Here is a 24,444-nt window from a genome sequence, read left to right as displayed (position 1 = left end):
AGTATGTTTTAGCAAAGAAAATCCTTCGAGCGGGCTATTACTGGGTAACCATGGAAAAGGACTGCTTCAGTTTTGTCCGGAAGTGCCATCAGTGTCAGGTGCACGGTGATTTGATTCATGCACCTCCCACAGAACTACATCCCATGTCAGCACCTTGGCCATTTGTTGCTTGGGGCATGGACGTCATAGGGCCGATCGAGCCGAAAGCCTCATATGGGCACAGATTCATACTGGTTGCTATTGACTACTTCACAAAGTGGGTTGAAGCCATCACTCTCAAATCTGTCACCAAGAAAGTTGTGGTAGATTTCGTGCACTCCAATCTTATCTGCCGTTTTGGCATTCCTGCAACTATCATCACAGATAATGCTGCAAACCTGAATAGTCATTTGATGGGAGAGATATGCGAACAATTCAAAATAACGCATAGGAACTCTACTCCCTACCGACCCAAAGCCAATGGTGCTGTTGAAGCAGCAAACAAGAACATCAAGAAGATTTTGAGAAAGATGATTCAGAGCTCCAGGCAATGGCATGAAAAGTTGCCTTTCGCATTACTGGGATATCGCACCACGGTACGCACATCGCTAGGAGCAACCCCATACCTTTTGGTCTATGGAACTGAGGTTGTAATACCCGCAGAGGTGGAAATCCCTTCTCTCTAGATCATCGTTGAAGCTCAGATTGAGGACAGTGAGTGGATCAAGACCCGTCTGGAACAGCTAACCTTAATTGATGAAAAGCGGATGGCTGCGGTTTGCCACGGGCAGTTGTACCAACAAAGAATGGCCCGTGCTTATAACAAGAAAGTGCGGCCCAGGAATTTTGAAGTGGGACAACTTGTGTTAAGGCGCATTCTTCCTCATCACCAGGAAGCAAAAGGAAAATTTGCTCCTAATTGGAAGGGTCCATACATCATCAGAAAGATATTGCCGAGAGGAGCATTGTATCTGGGCGATATCGAAGGAAATGATCCCGAAACAGCTGTGAATGCGGATGCAGTAAAAAGGTACTATGTCTAGGCTTTCTGCAACAATGACTTTGTTTAATTGGGATGACGAAGGCTTTCATTCTTGCTATCCAAACACTATCCATCTTTCGCAAACCCTTTGAGCCGGTTACTCTTCCTTGATTACCCTCTTTGGAACCCGAAAGTACTATTAAAAAAAATGAAAGAAAAATATGAAAACAAAAAAAAAAACAACAAAACAAAAAAACAACAAAAACAAAATGTTTCCCTGAACTACGTCTGACTTGATTCCGAAAGGATACGTAGGCAGCCTCTCTCTGGGGTTCAGTCACACCAAAACAAAATCCCAATTCCCCCAAAAAGTGAAACTGGGGCAGATGATATAATGGCTCGGCAATGAACCAACCAAAATGGTTCCAAAGTTGTAATTCCATCCAGATTCTTTTTACCCAAACCTTGTCCAAGTCCTTCTGACCAATTGGCAAAGGCGTCGGAATTATAAAACACCGTTGTTGGAATTTGATACAATCAAACTGAGAGAAATAAAATGAGAGTCTTATCGGTGAAAACTTACGAGCACCATAAGGCGACGGTGAGCAGAGAAATTGAAAATGAGAGAGCCCGTTTAGTGAAAACTTGTAAAGAGCATTATCGGGCGACGGTGAGAAGAGAAATGAGAGAGGTCGATCGGTGAAAACTCGCAAAGGGCGCCGTCGGTCGAAAAGAAGACATTTCCACCACTAAAAGGGTCCTGGCAAGATTCCCTGGTTTTGAAACACGGATCAATGAGTTTATGAGACGTTGGGAAAGTTTGTGCGGGTCGGGCATCCAGTCCAAGAAGCATGTCATGTCTATTTGAAGCCTGCATGCACCCCAGATAAGTCCTTCTTTTCTTCCCGAAAGGGACACTTCTCCTTAAATTCATTTTCTTGCCTTTTGTTTACTTTTTCTTTGAATCCCTTTCGGTCTAACTCTGTTCTCGAAGCTAATACAACGAAAAGGTGGCAAGACTGGCATTACAAGGCTCTGCCTAAGAAAAGCTAAAGAAAAGTACCCAGCCTCAGCGGGCGCGTCAAGCCAATCCCGACTGGCCATGATGGTTGATGCTTTGAAAGCAAAGTTATTGAAAAGGAAAAGAAAGTCAAGGACAAAGGCCCTAAGGGCAGAATAAAGTGAAAGGGTCGAAGCCCAGGCGGGCGAGTCGTCATGAAATCTTAAAAGTTGAGCCCTTCGGTTTGAGAGAGAGATTCATCTTCAAAAGCAGCAAGCAGCAGAGGTTCTCAACAGAAGCTGGGCCGAGGTCAAGCAATTGAGACGATCAAGGCCACAAAACCAACCACCGTTTCAAACTAACAATTGTTCTTTGTTTGAAAATTTGAAACAGGTGCAATTCAAGCAACCGTGCAAGAAGCAGGTGCAACCAAAAGGGAAAAAGAAATGCACAAATGCTGAATTAGCTTTGCAGTAGGGAACCAACCAAAAAGGAAGTTTCCTCCAAATTATTTCCTGCATTTTCTACTAAAAAATGAAATGAAGAATGTTAATAAAAAAAAATTCAAAATCATGGTAGCATAGGGCCCCATTCTCTCGATATCCTGGCATAACCCGTGGACCTCCCCGGCATAACCCGAGGACCTTTTCCTTTCGCTCCTTGGCATAACCCAAGGACCTTTTTTTTCTTTTATCCCGGCATAACCCGTGGACCTCCCTGGCATAACCCAAGGAGCTTTTTTCTTTTAATCCCGGCATAACCCGAGGACCTCCCTGGCATAACCCAAGGACTTTTTTTTTCTTTTATCCCGGCATAACCCGTGGACCTCCCTGGCATAACCCAAGGACCTTTTCTTTTATCCCGGCATAACCCGTGGACCTCCGCGGCATAACCCAAGGACCTTTTTCTTTTATCCCGGCATAACCCGAGGACCCCCCTGGCATAACCCAAGGACTTTTTTCATTTATCCCGGCATAACTCGTGGACCTCCCTGGCATAACCCAAGGACCTTTTTCTTTTATCCCGCATAACCCGAGAACCTCCATGGCATAACCCAAGGACTTTTTTTTTCTTTTATCCCGGCATAACCCGTGGACCTCCCTGGCATAACCCAAGGAGCTTTTTTGTTTTAATCCCGGCATAACCCGAGGACCTCCCTGGCATAACCCAAGGACTTTTTCTTTTATCCTGGCATAACCCAAGGACTTTTTTCTTTTATCCCGGCATAACTCGTGGACTTCCCCGGCATAACCCGAGGCCCCTTTTCTTTCAGGCATAACCCGGTCAGCCTCCCAGCATAACCTGGTAATTTAGGGTTTCACTCCCTATTCCCAAGGATACACAATCCTGACTTTTATAAAGAAATAGCTTAGATTTGTGTCGCAAATAACTCACGAAATTTTCCTAGTGAAAACTGGGGCAGAAAATTTCGTTCGTTTGTTTGTTTTGGTGTCTGAACAGGTTTTTCCTCAAGGCACAAGATTCGAGATGACCAAAAGAATGAGTCTCAATACAGAATAAAGGAAAAGAAGAAAATAACAAAAAAGAAGTAAATTCAAAGTGCTGAAACAGACAAGGATGCGGACTGCTCAAAATTTGATTGAAGTCACAAGCTTCGCGTGTCCCGCTCTGATTCAAAAGCTGAAAGAAAGAACCAGCACATGCAGTTGACGAGCATCAAGATTCAGATCGGAGTCTGCAGCAAGAGCTAGCCAAGACTCAAGATCAAGCTTCAAGAGATTTATAGATAGGAATCTTGTAACTCGTAGCTGATAGGCCTAGCTAGCTTAGCTTTTAATTTTCCTTTTTCGGTGTATTAAGGAGGTCAGCAAGCAGTAGCAGCAGCATCAGCAGTGAAATCACAGCTCCCGGTAGTCCCAGCTACCAAAACTTCCAGAACTACACCGACCTGATTCCTTTGTAGCCAAGGATATGTAGGCAACCTCTGAAGCAAGGTTCGGTCAGACATTTTCCAAAAATGCTTCTCATGGAGTGCCAAGCGGGCAAAAATCCCTCATAATTGCTCATTTATCTTTGCCCGAAAACCCTTCGTGTCTCCGAGCAAAGGGGGACAGCTGTGAGCACGTGATTTTTTCCTCGCATGATTTACTCCTACAGGACTCTTAAAATTAGGATCTTTCTTTTAATTATTTGGATTTTAAGGATTTAATTGCATAATTTTCATGTTTGTTTGCATTTTCGTGTGCATTTTTAATTTATACAATTCATGGAAAATACAAAAACTCGTATTGCATTTGCATTTGGGATTTAATTTTACATATTTTAGATTAATTAGTAGTTAGGATTTTACAAAAATCACAAAATTGATTTATTTTGCTTTGTTTAATTTTTAGCTTTGGATTTTGTTGGTTTTTCTTTTAATTTGGTATTTAATTAATTGAGTTAATTATTAATTAGAGCTTAATATAATTTGGTAGGTTAATTTAGTTTTTTAGAGTTAATTTCGGTTTTTAGTTTTAATTTGAAAAGAAAAGAAATGAAAATAAAAAGAAGTGGAGTCTTTTAATAAAGAAGCCCAGATTTGGGCTGGCCCAAATCAAAGCCAAACCCCCCAAAAAACCCGTCCGAAAACCCCTCACCTGGCCCAATCCAATAAGGCAACCGGTCCAGTCTTCCCCTTTTCCCCAAACGACCCCGTTTCGTTGGCAACAGACCAGGACCGTCGAGGTTTCATGATCTAACGGTCCTGAAGCTAGGGTATCCTCCATATAAAAATGTCCAAACGCGACCCCCCCCCCCCTCCCCGTCATCTCTCTTCTCCTCCTCACATCAGAGACCCGTCTCCTCCCCTGTAACGCCGCCCTAAGACCACCGCCTGCCGCCATCGGAAATCGCCTACGGCGGCGGCGAGTCCCCAAACCACCATAAAATTGCACCAAAACATCACCTCCTTCCCCTCATACCCATGCCACCACCAGCTCGCCTTGAATCTCAGTGAAAAACCCCCAAATATCGAAATCGTAAATCCGCCGCCCCCTTTTCCCCACCTGAAGGCCGGCGGCGCCATCACCAAACAACCCTAAATTTACACCCTAAATCCCCTTGCCTCCTCTCATTCCAAATACCAACTCCATTTCCCTCAAATCACTCCCGAACCCTTTGAATCTTGGATCAAAGGGTTGAACCCTAATTCTCAAAAAGCTCTCCATTCAAGTTTTGTTTGAAGATTTGGGTTATTTGTGATGTTACTCATGTGTTCTTATCGAGAACACGCAATTAACCTCATAGTTGGCCAAAATCCGAGAAAATTGAAGAGTCAGACCCCTTCCCTCATTTGCTTGAGTCTCAGTGAGTAAATTTATCTTTGTTTTTTGTGGTTTTTATCTAGTTTTTATCTTCATAGTCTATTTTCTGCTTCTTCTCATTTTCTCGACCTCTGTGTGATTTTGGTGTCTTCCCAGTTTGTTTTCTTAAGCATGTTAAGTTAGGTTAGTACTATAGTTGGTTTTGTTAATTAACTTAAGTTAGATTCGTTAGTTTGGTCGATTAATTATTAATTCGTTTTAGGTTGATTAATCTGAGCATACCATTTTAGAATTCACAAAAAAACTGTTAACTATGTGTTTCTTTGAAGACTGGGCTGCCTCTGATTCGATTGATGAAGAGCAGTCCATTCGATTTGTTTGGGCTCATCGGGTCATATTTTGGCCCATTTTGGATAGGTTCTGAGGGTAAAAACAGGGTCTCAAAGGGGTATTTGGGGTAGTTCAATCAGAGAATCTTTCCCTAACCACCTAAGAAACCCCTAGAAGCTTCTAGCAAGGGCTTATAATTAAATTTCAGAGGATAACTTGGAAAACAAGTCATAAAATCAGGGACCTAAGGGGTAAAATAAAATCTGAAGGTTTGCCCTACTTGCTTGCCTATAAAGGCATTGCATTCTTGCCTTGCAAGGTAGAACCTAGAGATCCAGATGCTAAAAATACAGAAAAACAAGAGCTAAAAATCTTGGAAAAAGAAATAGAAGAGCCAAGAAAAAAAAATATACAGAATTCAAATAGCTGAAAAATCATAAATACCAAGCGACTAAAATGGTGGAGAAAACACTGTTCCATTGAAGAATTGGTTGATCCTTGAAGATCTCATGACTGAAATCATTTAGGGATAATCAATGTTTAAGATGGCTTGATTTTGGTTGGTTTGCAAGGGTTTTTGGTTCAATTTTGGGTTGTTTTGATTGCTGAACATTGTTTGAGAGTCCTGGTGGTTCGAACCTGCTTCAAAATTGATTTTCTTTGGTTATTTCTGGGCTAACTCTGTTGCTGATCCTTGATATTGCTTGCTCATACTTCATTTCTATTTTTGTCTTCAAATTCCAAGTATTATCTTAACTGAAATAGCTCCTGAAGTGCTGAAGCCTTTTGATATATATATATATAGTTGTGATAAAATGACATTCAAGGAATTTAAATTTGGCAGAGTTTCCTATGTGTTTTTTTGTTCCAAAATCTCTAAGTTCCTGCTTAGTTTATCTATTTTGTTTTGTATAATTATCATGGCATCTGTTGAATGGTCAGTGATTTTGGGAAGAATTGTATAAGTATAAGATTTGGGCTATGCTAAGTCACCTAAGATGTCATCTACTCGATTCAGTGTTGTCTTCTGTATTCTACCTTCACATTTAACTTTGTAGTTTAGATGGTTATTTCAATGTTATCGTAGAAGGTAGCAACTTCAGTTTTGGCATGCAGTTTTACTTTTCTCGTGTATGAGCATTTTGAAGTTCATGGAATTTAAATGGGTTTGAGTTTGACTCATGGAATTTTCAGGTTTAAATCACCTCTTTGCACTGGTCTTTTGTAGAAAGTTTGAGCTATATGGTTTGGTCTAAACGTGCTAAATCAGAATTTAGTTGGGGTTGTGATTTTTGAATTTTGATGCTAAGTGATTAACAATTTGTGTAAAGTTTGTTAGTGTATTAGGAGTCATTTTGTTAGCATAAAAAGGTCCATTGGCATTCAAATGATATTGTAATTATGTCTCAAATTCATCAGTGTTGGGCTGGAATTAGAAATGCTCATAAATGTCACGTTTGCCTTAAATGTTGGTGTTGAGGTTTTAATTTGGTCTATTAGCATTATCCCAGTTGTGCTGGATTTTCCTTTTAACTGGCAAATTTTCGAATGGATTTCGCGGGTAGGCCCAACTGTGTTCCAGGCTTGTCTTCGCGTTTGGCAAATGGACGTTAAGCCCACAGCCTGTTTTTGGCTCTTTCTGCAATTAGAAATGGACGTTAAGCCCACAGCCTGTTTTTGGCTCTTTCTGCAATTAGATGTTGTCCATTTCGTTCTTTTCTCAACTAGATTTGGCTTAGATTTTGGCTTGAAATCAATTAGCAATTCCCTATGACCTTACTCAATTAATAAGATCCTTAGAATAATTTGAGGAGGGCCATATTAGATAACATAATAGTCCATGGCCTTTCCCGAATTTTAGTTAGGACATCCTTTAAAAATGGAATTGAGGTGCGCCGCGCCAAATAAAATCACCAATGCGTGGCCCTCGTATAATTATTTCTTTAAAATACTTAGAACTCGAGGTGTGCCATTTAGCGAATTTCCATGGCCCTCGCAAAGTCAACAACGAATTAGTTGCGTTAGGCGCGTTATTTAATAATACTACCTTCCTAAACTCGGGTGTGCATTTCATGCGACCCAAATCCAAATCATAAAACGTTGAATAAAATGTGTTTCGAATTGCGGGTGCATTTCATGTGACGCGGTCCAAAGACATGTTTTAGACGACGTTCAATCTTCCTTAAAATTTAAAGCGATAAATAATTTAAAATTGCACTATAGGTTTGAACATGTATTAAAATCAGATAATATGCCAATTGTAATGGTTTAAGGGACCGTGCTAGAACCACGGAATCCGGGGGAAGGGGAATCCAGGGGTGCCTAACACCTTCCCCCGGGTTAACAGAATTCCTTATTCAGAGTTTCTGGTTCGCAGACTTCAATAGGAAAGTCGAAATTTTCCTTGATTTGGGATTCAAAATAAACCGGTGACTTGGGACACCAAATAAACTATCCCAAGTGGCGACTCTGATAAATAAATAATCCCATTTCGAATAATGTCACTTAAATTGAAAAAACTCCCTTATACACTATCCTTCGGGGTGGGGGGGGTGTAAAAAAGGAGGTGTGACAGCTAGTGAATGGAAACATTTTCAACAATCAAAACTGAAAATGCCGTAATCACTTATCGTGATTGCAAGGTTCTTCAAACATAGAGAAAGAGAAATATGAAAAAGAATTAGAAATTAATGCTTCTTGACTATTCTGTTGAAAATTATCCATAATTTCAGATCCTGGATGTCACGACCCGGATTTTCCACCATCGGAAGTCGTGATGGCGCCTACGAACAGAGCTAGGCAAGCCAGCTTTAATTAACAAATTCATTAAACACATATTCCCTTTTTGACAATCAATGGCATTAGATAAAGGCGACGGAATTAAATCATAAGCGGAAGACTTAAATGTAGATAGATAATCAATCATACGGAAGTTCTACACCTATATCTCTACCCCGGGACTGGAGTCACATACTCACGAACATCTAAGGAGTTCTACATACAAGGTCTGAAAGAAACATAATCTGTTTATCTCGGGTACAATGAGATGACAGCCAAAATATAAAGATGGAAGGGAGACGCCAGGCCTGCAGACGCCTGCAAGCTACCTCAGATCTCTCTCTGGACTGATGGTGCGCCCCCGTGCTAATGCTGCTACTGCTCAAAACCTGGACCTGTGCAAAAATGCACAGAGTGTAGCATCAGCACAACCGACCCCATGTGCTGGTAAGTGTCTAGCCTAACCCCGGCGAAGTAGTGACAAGGCTAGACTGGACACCATATAAACCTGTGCAGTTATAAATATACACGGAAACAAAATACCAAACAACTAGAAATATGGGAGGGGGAAACATGCTGTGGGGAGATTACAACAGTAACAGTAAATCCGAAATATTCAATCTAGGTGCAACTTACAATTTAAAGCGAACAAGAAACTAATACCGACACTAAACACCTTTGCATCAATAACTGTTGTGGCGTGCAACCCGATCCACAATTACCACTGTTGCGGCGTGCAACCCGATCCACAATTTTAACTGTTGCGGCGTGCAACCCGATCCACATTTAACATTGCTGCGATGTGCAACCCGATCCACATATATCATTGTTGCGGCGTGCAACCCGATCCACAATTATAACATTGTTGCGGCGTGCAACCCGATCCACAATAATAACTATTGCAGCGTGCAACCCGATCCACATTTAACATTGTTGCGGCGTGCAACCCGATCCGTAATGTATACCTATCAACCTTGCCCAAGCAACAGTCACAAATAAAGGGCTAGGGAGTAAACAAGTATTTGGAAAGAAATCCCAACAAGGGTACACCAACAACAAATAACAACTATGCAAGAGTATATCGTTATTTCTCTTTTTCTTTCATTTTCATATCCTAGTTCTCATTAGCACTCGTGTAAAACTCTAATGCAACTCTCGTTTCATATGCTCTCACCATCTGTATTTCAGACCAAGCCAATACCCCACGAAGTTCCACAATCTCAATATCTTTCACAAGGTTTCCACCACGTATAGAGGCCATTAATAGCATGGAAAGCATAACAATATCCAAATAACTCGCATATAAGGACTCACGGTCATGCTAGACCCCAATGTACAGGAACTCGTCACCATGCCTATACACCGTACTCGATCATTTAGCAAATAGCAAACAAGACTCGCTCCTATTCCCTTAAGCTAGGGTTAAACCAAACACTTACCTCAACTTCCACGGCCAATACAATCCCTCACAACCGTTTTCCCTCTCGAATTCGGCTCCAACTCGACCAAATCTATGCAATAAGGACTTCATGATATCAATATGTGCTAAACAATTCAAACCCAATAACTAATTATAGCTTTTTCATCAATTTACCCCAAAAGGTCAAAAATGCCCCCGGGCCCACATGGTCAAAACCCGAGGTTCGGACCAAAACTCGATTACCCATTCCCCCATGAACTTAGATATATAAGTTATTTTGGAATCGGACCCTGAATTGAGGTCCAAAACCCCCAATTTTAGAAAACCTAGGTTCTACCCTAAATTCCCAATTTCCCCATTAAAATCTTTGTTTTGAAGTTGAAATGATGTTTAAGGAGGTTAAGGAGTAAAGAAAATCAGTTAGAAAACACTTACCAATCGTTTTGAAGAGGAAGGATCGTTTGGAAAATCGCCTCTTATGTTTTGGGTTTTGAAAAAGTGTAAAATGACTGAAAATCTCGGATTTATATACTTTGCTGAAGGACTGGCGCGGACCGCGCAAAATGCCCCGCAGCCGCGCCGAGGAAGGGAGGGAAAAATAGCTCTCTGAACCTACCCAGCGCGGACCGCACGATTTTGGTGCGCGGCCGCGCTGGTGTCTTGCACCTGGGGCCTTCTCTGAATCTCCCAGCACGGACCGCACGAACTAGGTGGGTGGCCGCGCTGGACAAACCAAGGATGAGGACCCCTCTGAACCTGGCCACGCGGACCGCGCGGACTGCACCGCTGGCCGCGTGGCTTCCAACGCGGACGGCGCGGAAATGACCGCGGCCGCGCTGGGGCCTGCAACACTGCAACATCTGATACTTTAAGCCTAAGGCCTCCCGGGACCTACTCAAAACTCACCCGAGCCCTCGGGGCTCCAACCCAAGCATACACACTTACTCAATAACATCCTACGAACTCATCCGTGCGATCCAATCGCCAAAACAACATCATAATCATCAATTAGGCCTCGAGACCCATGATTTCCTTCCAATTTTCATAAGACATCAAGTTTAGAGTTTTTAGCCCAAAACACGTCAAACGACGTCCAAATCTAACCAAACTTTACAGCAATTGCTTAAATCATATTTAAGACTTGTCCCGGGCGTCGGAACCAAAATACGAGCCCAACAGCACAGTCTTCTAAACAAATAACACTTTCAAATTCTTTAATTATTTTCAGAAAACAATTTCACACAATAATTCATTTCTCGGACTTGGGACCTCGGAATCTGATTCCGGGCACACACCCAAGTCCCAAAATTTCCTACGGACCCTCCGGGACTGTCGAATCGCGAGTCCGGGTCCATTTGTCAAACTCAATCAATTTAATATCAGAATTTATTATTTTTTTCTCACAAATTCATATTTAAACGTTCCGGCTACGCGCCCGGACTGCGCACACAAACTCGAGGCAACCCCAAATGAGGTTTTTTTTTTTTCGCGGCCTCAGAAGTACAGAGGGAGTAGGAATACAGGTGATGACCCCTTCGGGTCGTCACATCCATAATCCAATATTTTTCCAACAGTTTATACCAAAACCAATAATTGCTTGACATATGTATTTTAAATAGACTTTTATCATTTAACTATAGTTGATTAATGTACTTTACTTTAATATATCACATAAATATATTTGATATAAACAGGGAATGTGAGTAATTGTTTTTGGATACTAATAAATTGGGTTTTTTTATTTCTAGCTCGCACCAGAAACTATTTAGATTTGGTAGCGGTAAAAGTATATTAAATTTGTATAATTTTTGTGTATAACATACAAAATGTATATATATACAAAAAAATAACAAAAAAAATATATTTTTTCTGAGAGCATTGTTATTTTCCCAATAAAACCATAATAACAGGGGCATTCTGGTAAAACCAGAAATCCGATAACTCTTACAACAAGTAACGGGAACTGGCCAAAGCCTCTTCTAAAACCAAAACAAACGAAATCCCCAATTGCTACATGACATCTCCAACTATCACAACCACCAATTTTTAGCTTTCAACCAAACCCCAATGGCGGTTCGCGCCATGAACAGCTGCGTAATTTTCCGTTCAGCCGCGACGCCACCGCTCGCCGCCTCACGCAGATGCTGTGTCCGTCAATTCACCACCTCCCGAAATAGAAAGCATTTGAATTTACATTCATTTCTCCGTTGTACGCCTTATCCTCTTAGCCACGTCACTGTTCGGAGCTATTCAGTTCACAACCTCGTCGAAATGGTCATGGAAGAGCTCGCGTCCATTCGCAAACGTGGCAGAGTTCGTGCTACTAGCAAGTACCTTCTGCTCATTTTGTAGTACTGTTGTTATTTCCACTTCAATTTTCTCATTGGTTCTTCTTTTTATAATATACTAGTCTTTATATACGTGCACTGCACGTATATCTCATAATAATTAGTGCAAACTTTGTATCCAAAGCAATAATATTAGAAGTTTAGGTTATATACACCGATATAAGGAATGTTTTACATTATCAGATTACTCAAAGAATATCTACATATAAGTCTCCTTAAAATGTGAGATTTGTAATCTTGAAACTAAGATAAGTTATCTGCTACAACAAGTAAAAGTGGCTTGATGGTTGAAAATTCCTTACACTGATAGTGCATATAACTTAAACTCTTTAATTGAATGTTCATATTATATAAGAATTAATTTAAGACTTAGAGAAACAAGAAAGTGTGTGTTTTGGAAGGGTTTTCGTTTCTAACGCAAACTTGGGAGAACCGTACATGGAAACCATGAGGTTCTTGGAATTAATTAAAAATATAAAGGCCAAACAATTAAAACAGGAAATAATGAAGTTTTTAAAAGTAGTTATAATTTCAATTTTGTCCAGCGAAGAATGCACTTATGAAGGATAAGAATGTCAATCAACATCTCTTGTTGGAGTTTCATGCTTTTATAATAGTATAGAAGATAGATAGAGTTGTTGCTTTCAGGTGTAAAATGATTAATGCGGAATCTTTTATAGGCTGGAATTTGCAAGCACAGGAGAACTTCTTGAGGACAAGTTGAAAAAAGGAACACTACAGAAAGGACTACTGCTGGAGTTCAAGAAGGATTCTGAAAGGGTGTTGCTAGCAGTTGCTCTTAAACCTGATGGCAAAAAGAATTGGATGGTCTCTGATCAGGTTAATTTAATACACCATCAGTGTAATTTAGCCTACTATAATATGTTACCTATCATTTATTCTAGGTTATCAATCAATACTTATTAAATTGGATTACTTACAATTATGTTTTAAGTGACCTGATGTAAATATTGTTTTACGCCATCAATACATAGACCTTAAACTCAAAAACAAATTAATGAGTTCGTTTACTAGTTTATTAGGCTTATTTGCTGCTTAGGCACTGATGCACATTATTTGGTTTTTGATGATGCAGAATGGGATTACGACCTCCATTAAGCCACAGCAAGTAACTTTTATTGTTCCTGGTGCTGAAAACTTTGAGCCCACAGAAATATCAGATTTTGTCCAGAAAGCTCAGGATAACTTGGTTGGTTCATCTTGCTGTTTTTAACAGAACTTTGCAGTTGCTACTCGATAAAGAGACAGAATATAGAATTTTCTACCCTTTTTAGGATAAAGATTGACTTTTTGAGTGCCACTGATAGGACACAGCACTACTTGAATTTGCATGGAATGAGCTTGTTGAGAAAAATAAATCCGTAACAGTTCAGGAACTGGCTGAGGTAATCGATCTGGAATTTATGATGTCGACATTCATTGTTCTTTTAATGACCTTTGCTCATTCAACCAGATGATTTTTGGTAGTGCGGAGCCTCTTGAAAGCTATTGTGCGCACCTACTGTTATCGAGAGATGAGGTGTATTTCACAGTTCTGGAGTCAAAAGGTCTTTCTCCTGTTTATGGACCTCGGACTGCTACCCAGGTATAATATAGTCCTCCATCAGTTATTTTTGTTTACTAAGAATGCATCATCTGTTTTCATTTGGTCTTTGAAACCTGATAAAATCCATTCAGCCAATCTGCCGACATGTTAGTTGACACAGGAATGAGGATAAAGTGGCATTTCATCTACATCTGTTAGATGTGTGCAGTTGTTCTGTTTACTCTGAAATGAGGTTCCCAGTTTGAAATTTTAAGAGCGTGTGACCAATCTTAATTTTTTTATATAAGGTAATAGTTAATACTAATCTTACACTTTACCTTTTCAAAAGAAAAAAAAGGTTAAGACTAATCTTAATCTAAAAGAAAGGAAAAGAAGATGTCTAATTTATTATTATTAGTGAATATAGGAATTATCTTCTCATCTGTTTTAACTATATGCAAAAGCAAGAAAGTAGTTTTATATTTGAAAAAATAGTATTTGCTCAGATAAAGGTCATAGTTCAATTGGTCAGAGATAATGAAAATTTCAAGTTAATTTTGTAAGTGAACATATAAAGCCCTTTATCCTTTTAGAAACTAGATTAGCATGATCGCCTATCAAATTATTTCAATTAGGTAAATACTCTAATGATTCTTTAGAATATGAAGTTCAATAGTAAAGTTATAAGGAGGTATGCTTACACATGATCTGCCACCCTTGTACAAACTCTTTAGACAGGAAGCATAGTCCAACCTGATATTAGGTAAGAAACTAATAAAATCACAAAAATTTACATTTAGAAATTTGCTCTCTTTTATTCTCTTATTTATATCTTCTTTTTTTTCCGGACATATCTATTTTAATTTAGTACAATATATTTTACATAAATTTTAAATTTATTATCGTATAAAAGGAACATATTGTGGATATTAGTGTTTAAATCAAGGAGCCTAAATTATTGTAACACCTTTTCGATATCACCCAGACCCCACCTGTGGGATTACACTGGGTTTCTCTCACTTTGTTATATAAATGCCTCATTTTGCTTAAGTACTGCTTGGCCTAAAAAATTAGGTGGGCGAATTTTTGCGAAGGAAGCTTGCTAAAGAGGCTGCAGAGAAGGAGTTTGAGGAACTTATACAGTTACTGCGATCTGCTAAAAAATTGCCTCCTCACGACAAACCGCCAAGATCTTCCTGGAAGACTGAAGAGAAAATCTGGCACAAAATTGAGTCTCTTGAAGCTTTTGCCATTGATGCTTGCAAAAACGATGATCAAAAGAGAACAGCTGGGATGGTAATCAATCTTAACCTTTGGTTATTGGATGAAAAGTCTCTGGAGTTTAGTTGAGTAACATTTGTTATCTTGGTTACATTAGACACCTCTTTACTGCCATCTGAAGGTCTTTCCTGTTGAGTTGCTAGGTTATGCACATCTTTTCTTAATCCAAAAGGATGGAAAACTAAAAGAGAAAACTGTATCATGCTGTTTGTCTTCCTCTCTTTTAGATTTTGAAGGCCATGGGACTGGCGAAGACCTCATCTGCAGCAGTGAATCTCCTCATAGATATAGGGTATTTTCCTGTACATGTAAATCTTGATTTGTTAAAGTTAAACATCCCTACTGATCATCGAGACGAGATTCTGTCGGTCGCAGAGAGTATTTTGTCTTCACCAACAGACCTTGATGAGGTAATGTTGCCTTTAAGCTTTCTGCTTATAACATCAACATATGCATCCATATTTCTGCCTTTCTGGCTATACTTTTTTGTTCATTGACTTGGGTATTACAGTTACTTGAGCCGAGGGTCTATAGGAAACAGCCTCTCTACCTTCTCAAGTAAGGGTAAGGCTGTGTATACACTACCCTCCCCAGACTCCACTTGTGGGATTACACTGGGTTTGTTGCTGACTTGGGTATTACAGATTGGCTACAGAGAATTTTAAATCTTGGGTATTTTCAAATCATTGTTTGATCTGGACTTCTTATTAAGTACTTATATGGAGATACAGCGAGTTAGAGGGAAGGAAGCACTTTTTAATGCGCAGTTTTCGGGATTGAAGTTCTAGTTTGGAACTCATCTTTTGACTTCATTGACTTAAGAAGACAAAAATACTACTCCTTCTTGACTTCAATGACATCGAACAAATAGATGGAGTTATGACACTCTGCCAACTTTCCTTTATGTTCCTTAGAAGTCTTCTATCAGGTTTCCCTAGAAGTGGTTTGTAAAATATCTAATGCATGAGCAGCAGATAACTAGACACTACCTCTTTCTACCATGAATTTGGGAAAGAGTCAGCCTTGTGTGATCCTCTAAGGACTACCATTTGTCTTTATGAATGACTTGTAAGCATGTCCTGATCTGAACCACCAATGGACGGGGAGGGGAAGCTGCTGCTGCTGGGATAGGTAGAATATGTCAATAAGTTTAGTTATGCGTACTGACTTGCTGTTATAAACATGCAGTATTGATTGCAGATTCCTCTGAATCTAGCTTTCTCTGGCGTTCCTTCCCAAAAGCATTTTGTATATTTCCAAATTCTTCTTATTTCATATTCTTTTTGTCGGAAGAGAAAATTCCTGTTTCTATAGATGATTGTGACAAATATGTTAAGTAAGGTAGTTCTATAGATGATTGTGATAAATATGTTAAGTAAGGTAGTTGAGCCACTGAACACTGCTATTTTCCCAACACCATCTTGGTGTGCAATCAATGACATCATTTTAGTTTATATAACATCCAAGTTTTTCTAGCAAACTTATCAAGTTCTTGATGAGTTTGAAGACTATCCTTCAAAGGAGCAGTTGTACGTACGTGATGCAGATGAAGTTGTTTTGTTAGAAAGATGTGAGAATGCACGGGAGAAAAATCTAATTGTTAACAATGATACAATGAGCCCTATATATAATACATATTCTACTCCTATTACATATAGGATTAGGACATATTCTACTCCTACTACATATGGGACTAGGACATATTCTACTCCTACTACATATGGGACTAGGGCTATTTACATCTAACACTCCCCCTCAAGCCGGTGCATACAAATCATATGTACTGAGCTTGTTACATATGTAACTTATACGAGGACCAGTGAGGGATTTGGTAAAAATATCTGCAAGCGGACCGTTTGACATACAAGGCCATAGACTCCCCCTGAGCAACAAAACCAGGTGGTTGCTGATAAATAGAAGTTGGCCGAAAGGTCGTCGGAATTGAAAATAGTGAGACTAAGCCAATTCCATACTATAAAATAGGTTCTAAAACACCACCAGAAACACAGAAACTTTCTGGAAATTACTATTCACGCGGGAAATCACTGTTCACGCCGGAAAAAGGGCACTATTCACGGCGAAAAAAATAGAAGTCGTCAGAATTTGATGTAATTTATATGGGTAGGCTTAGAATCACTGGACGAGTAAGTTGTCCTGAAGAAGTTTTGTAAAAAAAGTGGTCGGAATGGCTCACACGCCGGAAAAGTTACTGTAGCTCGTCGGAACCCTAGTTTTGGTGACGCGTGAAGGCGCGTGAGGGACTTTCTGCCGGAGCAATTAACTGTTTCCAAACAAGATGGTAGTGTTGGTTTTCGCACAACACTTAGATGAGGAGGTAACAAATCAATCTTGAGTCGTCAACCGGAACGACGCACGGTGACTGACTTTTCTGTTCCGATGGGACTGTAATTTCTGGGGTTTCGTCGCATAAGGGTTTCAGATCCGATGGTGGTAATGGTATATGCATAGTACCACTGTAGGAGTGATGAACCCTGGGAACAAGGCGAAGTTGCTGGAAAATTGCAAGACAGCGAGATCTTTCTTCCCGGATTTCGCTGGAATGACGAACACCGATAATTTTCTCAATGAAGCTCTGATACCATGTGAGAATGCACGGGAGAAAAATCTAATTATTAATAATGATACAATGAGCCCTATATACAATACATATTCTACTCCTATTACATATGGGACTAGGACATATTCTACTCCTACTACATATCGAACTAGGACATATTCTACTCCTACTACATATGGGACTACGGCTATTTACACATAATTATCTAACAAACCAATTGTCTCTATGAGAAAATTCTTTTTTTCATTTGTCTCTACGCCTATCTGTCAACAGCCCAATTGTACATACTTATCAAAAAGTTTGCGTGCACACAAACACACACACAGAGAGAGAGAGAGAGTTGTGACCACTAGCTTTATTAATGCGTCTGAGAAACTGTTCCAGCAGCTGTAGAGGAGGAATTGGTGGCATGAGCTACATTATTGCTTTCATGCCAGATAAGCCATGGTGAGCTCACAATTGCACAAGTTCTATATTAGGATTGAGGGAGAAGTAGTTTAAGTGGAACTCAATGTCTTTGTCCCCCCCTTTTTTTAACATCTCTATTTGTGCAAATTTTTTTGGATTCAGTGAGAACCTTTTGGTTTGTCTAGGACCATAATGGAGACGTTAATTGTCTAAATAATTTGAAGCATTTATTATTTCTAAACTCCACTCATGTCTATTTCTTGTTTATCTTATCAAATCATTGATTTACTGTTGTTTTGGTGTTTAGGCTGATAGAGTAGACCTGACTCACCTGAAGGTTTACGCGATTGATGTTGATGAGGCTGATGAGGTGTGGTATACATTGTGGTTTCATGGGAGAATTATGTCCTTTGTGCTTTGACTGTGTGTTGGAGTTCTAAGATGCAATTTTCTAAAATATAATTCTCAAAGTTCCTAAAGCACGAGCCATTGCAGCTTGATGACGCATTGAGTGCAACAAGGCTGCAGGATGGCCGGATTAAAGTTTGGATACATGTTGCAGATCCAACTAGTTTACTTCAGCCAGGAAGTATAATAGACAAGTACATAATCATATGCCTAAAATGTTGGTTTTGGTGGTAACTTTTTGAGGTATTATTTTAATACGGTGCTTACTTTGCAGAGATGCCAGAAGAAGAGGAACTTCTATATTCTTGCCTACTGCAACATATCCAATGTTTCCTGAAAGGTTGGCCATGGAAGGCATGAGTCTGAAGCAAGGAAGGCTGTGTAATGCTGTCACTGTGTCTGTTGTGCTGCATTCTGATGGCAGGTTAGCTATCAATGACAATTGTACCAGGAATTGTGTTGTCTGAGATCTCATCAAACCTGGAGTCTAGGAATTTGCTGCTTTTAATATTGGTTCCTGATTACTGTATATCTATTGGGTGTATTATTGAGAAGTTTCTTAAATATTCATTTTGGGGTTGCTGCTCGGTTTAATCTTCTGTAAAAAAAATGAATTTGGCATGAATTCTCAATTGTTTGTCTCAGTTTCTTAATCTTGAAGATTGTTATGATATGATGAACTTATTGTTTCGAAGAAGACTTGTTTCTAAATGAGGTCATGCTTTGGATTTTAAAAAGATTAAGAGATGAACATTTTGGAGAAAATCATTAACCTAATGGATTTGGCAGCATTGCAGAATATTCGGTGGAAAACTCAATCATCAAGCCAACATATATGTTAACCTATGAGAGTGCAACAGAGCTCCTTCATTTGAATCTGGAAGAAGAGATTGAACTAAAAGTTCTTTCTGAAGCAGCTGCACTCCGGTTAAGATGGCGTCAAGAACAGGTAGTTGCATCGTAATTTTCCAGACTTCAAATCTTCTTTCCTATGGGTAGGTATTTGGCCATTGATGGAAATTAAGAAGAAGTTTCACCTTTCTGAACTCTGGCTGAGAGGAGCTACTCTCAGAAAGCTACATGTATACTGTTGGCTGTGTTTTGCACAAGTGCTGTATATTATCTGAGCATGTTTGATTTTGCATTTGCTGCAGTCAGATGCTTGCGCATTACTTCAATAAATCATGAGTTATATCTGGCCCATGATTGTATTCAAAATTTTGCAATATTGATGTTTGAATTTTTTGACTTCTTTGTTTGCACCTATCAGCCATGCTTCTTTTGCTTGAAGCTGCTCTTCTGGAGCTTCAAATAAAAAATGGTGTATGAGGTATTGTCATACGTTTAAAAACTTTATAACCAGCATTCTTGTAGTACAATTTACTACTTCTGCATGATACTATCCATGTTGGCTCTAGTGTTTTAAGAAGATTGTCTACTATCATGCTGCCGCGTATTCTGATTTTCAAGATCCAAAGGTTGACAAAGAATTTTTCTGCAGGGTGCTATAGACACAGGCACCTTAGAAACACGAATTAAGGTGACCAATCCAGATCATCCAGAGCCATCAATCAAGTTGTATGTTGAAAACCAGGCTGATGCAGCTATGAGGCTTGTTTCTGAGATGATGATACTCTGTGGGGAAGTTATAGCCACTTATGGTTCTCATAACAACATTCCTTTACCATACAGAGGACAGCCTCAATCTAATATCGACACATCTGCATTTGAACACCTTCCTGAGGGACCTGTCAGGAGTTCTGCTATTGTTCGAATTATGCGTGCAGCTGAAATGGATTTCAGGAATCCTGTACGCCATGGGGTGTTGGGACTTCCAGGCTATGTTCAGTTTACCTCCCCTATCCGAAGATATATGGATCTTGCAGCCCATTACCAGGCAAGCTCTTCAAACTTCAAACTGCTATTGCTGCTAATATTTCTGCAGTTTATATAAATGAAATTGTCTGCAGTATCTATTAGGCATAGGGCATTCTTGAATTTGCAACTTGGCATTGCCTATGAGATATACTTTGTCTTTTACACTTAATCAAACCTGGATAGAAACCCTATGTAGAGTTTTTTTTGTTCATGCAAGTGTAGAAGTACTTGCTTTCTCAATGATTGATGCTTTCGGTTTCAATATCAAGTAAATTATTATGCATGCAATTGTTTTCTCCTTGGTCTACCACATTAGTGAAATGATTTTGCAACATGCAGAGCCTAAGCAATGTATGCATGACTAAAATGGCAACAAAGTTTGTGAGGTTCTGATGCTCATTTTGTTGTGTATATAGGTAAAAGCCTTTCTTAGAGGTGATTCTCTTCCCTTCTCAGCTGGGGAGCTGGAAGGCATTGCGTCTACAGTAAACATGACAACCAGAGTTGTAAGAAGGCTCTCCAGCAGCAGTCTTCGCTATTGGATACTGGAGTACTTGAGAAGGCAACCGAAAGGGAAACGGTTTCGCGCCCTGGTCCTTAGATTCATCAAAGACCGAATAGCCGCAATACTGTTGACGGAGGTAAGAGATAATAATTGCTTCAAACTATGCTGAATAACAAAGCTGAAATTATTGGTGTGTCATTCCTTCAGCACGTGCCAAGTGTTTGAGATATGGCCTATAATTGTTTGCTAGAGGGCCCATGTTTAACACGAATCGCTGTTGGCCCTTTCTTGCTTTTTATCACTGTTTCTACATTGCTGCTGGGGCGTCCCTTTTCTTTCTCAAAGTCAAGTCGCTTTTAAGTCAATCTTTGAGGTCCCTGTTCTATCTAGATTTATGTGATATTGAAAGAAGCGCAGACTTGGACCCCTATAGAAACTGAAGTGGGACCAAGGATCTTCCTCGCATCCCTATATGAGGAATTGGGGCATGATAGTTTCTTCCATTCTGTATACGTTTGAATTTGATGAATTTACTGCTAAGCCTCTCAAAGAATCATATTATGTCGTTTAGGATTAGTATGAGATTACCCCAGCTTCAGATTTTTTTCAAAGGATTGCAGCAGATATGTTCCGAGAGGCAATATATGAGTCAAAAGTGTGTTGTATTTTGTAGCCGCAGGGCTTTCGTCTAGTGGTAAGGACACAAAGGGTGATGTGTGGGTTAGGCGCGCGTCACCGGTTCAAATCCTCTGGAGACAAGCCTGGTATTTAAGTGAAGGGTAGAGGGGCGGGCCCATTATCTGCCATGTTTCGGCCCGTGCGCCGCTGGTACTCGGGGCTTTCTTGGTTATTAAAAAATTGTCTTGTATTGTATTGGATCATTAAGCCACAGATTTAAGTAACGCTAGTGCTTCTTTATGAATGCAAATCAACAGAGGGGTCATGATTAACTGCTGCTTATTTTCACCAAGTCATGTTTTTTTTTAAATCTCTATTGATCTTTTTTGACTTAATATGTGCCAGATTTGGTGCTTGAAAATGTACAACACTTGGAAACTTTTAGCGCAAGTTTTACAACTATCCCCCTGGACATGAACAAGGAATATCGATTTGTCCCCTCCCTTTCTCTCAGACACAACAAGCATAGATAACAGTATAGTAGGAGCAAAAGATATTCCCATGGTTTTCCTCGGGTTTAATTGTCTCTGGTGGTTTCTCTATTGCTCTTTTGCTGGTTTTTTTTACTGTAATCTAATGCGAACCTTTTGCAGATTGGAGTTCAAGCTTCTTCTTGGGTGTCTCTTGGTGTACAAATTGGTGATGAAGTAGATGTGCAAGTTGAAGAAGCTCATCCGCGTGATGATGTTCTCTCTCTTAAGGAGGTTGAGGCGGTATAGGATTTGCCTGCGCAGACCAGAGAGCTTATGACGGAGACGAGCATTCCTAGCATTTAGTTGCAATAGTTAACGGAATAGTTCCTTGTGTATATGCTTAGATGACTTCTCTCTAGTCTGGACTTTCAAAGAGTTCATACCTTGGGATTGATATATCAGTATAACCAGAATCGATTGAGGGACTCAGGAAGCTCTTATAATGATGCTCACGTCAATGACAAGTTACAGTTTATATACATGGTGGAGATGCAACCACACAAGACCAATGACGTTTCTCGCTGTTTTTATTTGAGCTTTGAAGTTCTGATCATATATGGACAGCGGAATTTGAGTATCGGCCATCTATGTTATTGAGGTTTGACTGAGCTGTACAGATTTTGGTCAATATGTACAAGTTTTCAGTCGGTCTTTTCGTCTCACATCATCCAGAAGTTCAGTGATGGTCGGATTTTCGTAGAGGATAGGTTCCAATTTACTTTGGTCTCTGCCTACAGGCAATGTGGAGATAGATTGAATTCAATGTATCAGTTGTTACTTTGTTATATGAATATAAGCAAAATGATGCCAGAAGGAAGAGGGAAAGGATACAACTTACAGGTATGTAAAACTGTAAATGCATAAAGGTTCAATTTTCTCCTACATATGATACCCATTATGTCTTCATTCCGTGCACTATTCTTTGATTGTTGTGAACCTCATTGTGCTCATGGAGCTAGAAATGGAAGACGTACATTTCTCATTCTTCGCATCATACTTTCCAGTTCAAGTAAAGAATGCATGGATTTTATAAGTTTAGTCCTATAAACTGTTCATTTTGTTCCTCTTCACTATTTTAGATATGTCAAGCTGTCTTTCTTGCTTGCACTCATTTACGTTGGCTTTAAGAGTTGAGATCATATTTCTTCCAATCTAAGCGTTGGTGGAGGACGTATTTAGTATTCATTAGATACTATAAAATATGCAATTCAAACAATTATCACTTCGTATTAGTGATAAGTAAGTTTTCTTAACATTGTCAGTTTTCTTTTTACCAATCTTTAATCACATAATTCTTTATACTGTTTTTAGGAATTTGGTTGAGGTAATTATAGATGAAAATAGTAGATAATTAAAATTACAGTTATTTCCAGCTTATTTCCTCTATCATTGAAACTTTAATTGAATCAATTTTATTTGTTTTTGCAACTTTGGCTTTGTAAAGTTTCTTCTTTCAAGGTTTCAGTAGACACGCTTTAAGCTAGTTAGATTGCCGACACACTACCTATCTATATCTATTTATATTATTATAAAAGCACGAATAATTTAAGCTAAATATTGAATGACTAAAATATCCCTGAAATATTGATCGACTTTTATAACCTAAAAAATTTGTATAATTTAAGAATATAATTGTAAATCACCTAAAATTGGAATTCTTTTTCATTTAAGCTAGACATACAAATGCCGAGTCTACCATTGATTCTTCCATGGAACAACTGCAATGAGATTGAAACTTTTCTTCAAAGGGTTGATTCCTTTTGGGATTCTAACAAAATTATGAGCCACGTTCTATCACTGACTTTTATATCCTAAGGACTTCTATATCCTACAAAAAATCGAAGTAATTCATACAAATATTCATAAAAATAACACAAGGGTCATTAGGAGGAAGAGTTGTATTAGATGAAATACTTATCCAAAAAACATGAATTTTATTTGGGGAAGGAATTTAACACTCCCAAATATATATCAAGGGAACATGTCCAAGAGTTTGATTGAAGATTTAAGTGTAACGCATGTCTATATATATATATATATATATATATATATATATATATATTTTATTATAAAAGCAACAATATTCTATACTAAATGTTGATCGATTAAAATATTTCTGAAATATTAACGGGCTTTATATCTTTTACTATCTATATTAGTTTTGGCAATAACTTATATATGGGAATGAAACAACTGGAAATAGATACGTTAGAATAAGGGTCCTAAATGCTAAACGACAACAACAACAAACCCAGTTTGGTCCCAACAGATGGGGTCTGGGGAGGGTAGTTTGTACGCAGACCTTACCCCTACCTAATGCAGGTGTCACGACCCAAAATCCATTAAGGGATGTGATGGCGCCGGACACCACTGTCAGGCAAGCCAACCAAATACTTAATTAAACTCCAATTTTAACAATTTTGAAAACCAAGACTTTTCCTTTAAATTTCATAAGTAAAAAAGATAACTGCTTCAATTCAAATTAGATACTAGCAATCAATACAAAAATATTTAAAAACCATCCCAGAACCCGGTGTCACAAGTACATGAGCATCTACTGATAAGGAAATAAAATACAATACAACA

The 24,444-nt window shown here is 39.1% G+C and overlaps 1 protein-coding gene across 1 annotated transcript; it reads left to right on the top strand.

Moving 5' to 3' along the window:
• Positions 11,722–22,847, top strand: LOC109229483 (ribonuclease II, chloroplastic/mitochondrial). Its single transcript, XM_019394940.1, has 14 exons — positions 11,722–12,085; positions 12,784–12,943; positions 13,200–13,313; positions 13,432–13,509; positions 13,578–13,709; positions 14,724–14,945; positions 15,158–15,340; positions 18,224–18,286; positions 18,412–18,518; positions 18,599–18,748; positions 19,114–19,273; positions 19,826–20,221; positions 20,619–20,843; positions 21,979–22,847. Exons 1-14 carry the CDS (start codon positions 11,823–11,825, stop codon positions 22,102–22,104), a joined length of 2,379 nt encoding a protein of 792 aa, XP_019250485.1. The 5' UTR covers positions 11,722–11,822; the 3' UTR covers positions 22,105–22,847.

The sequence above is a fragment of the Nicotiana attenuata genome, chromosome 7 (assembly GCF_001879085.1).
Source record: "Nicotiana attenuata strain UT chromosome 7, NIATTr2, whole genome shotgun sequence".
Taxonomy (NCBI): Eukaryota; Viridiplantae; Streptophyta; class Magnoliopsida; order Solanales; family Solanaceae; genus Nicotiana; species Nicotiana attenuata.
This window is presented reverse-complemented; position numbering and strand designations above follow the sequence as displayed.

What these genes read in the sequence shown, in the direction of transcription:
- LOC109229483 (XM_019394940.1), top strand. Translation starts at nt 11,823, where the DNA reads ATGGCGGTTCGCGCCATGAACAGCTGCGTAATTTTCCGTTCAGCCGCG. An exon ending in CAGTTCAGGAACTGGCTGAG is followed by an intron (nt 13,510 to 13,577) that starts GTAATCGATCTG and finishes TCATTCAACCAG; the next exon opens with ATGATTTTTGGTAGTGCGGA. An exon ending in CCGCAATACTGTTGACGGAG is followed by an intron (nt 20,844 to 21,978) that starts GTAAGAGATAAT and finishes AACCTTTTGCAG; the next exon opens with ATTGGAGTTCAAGCTTCTTC.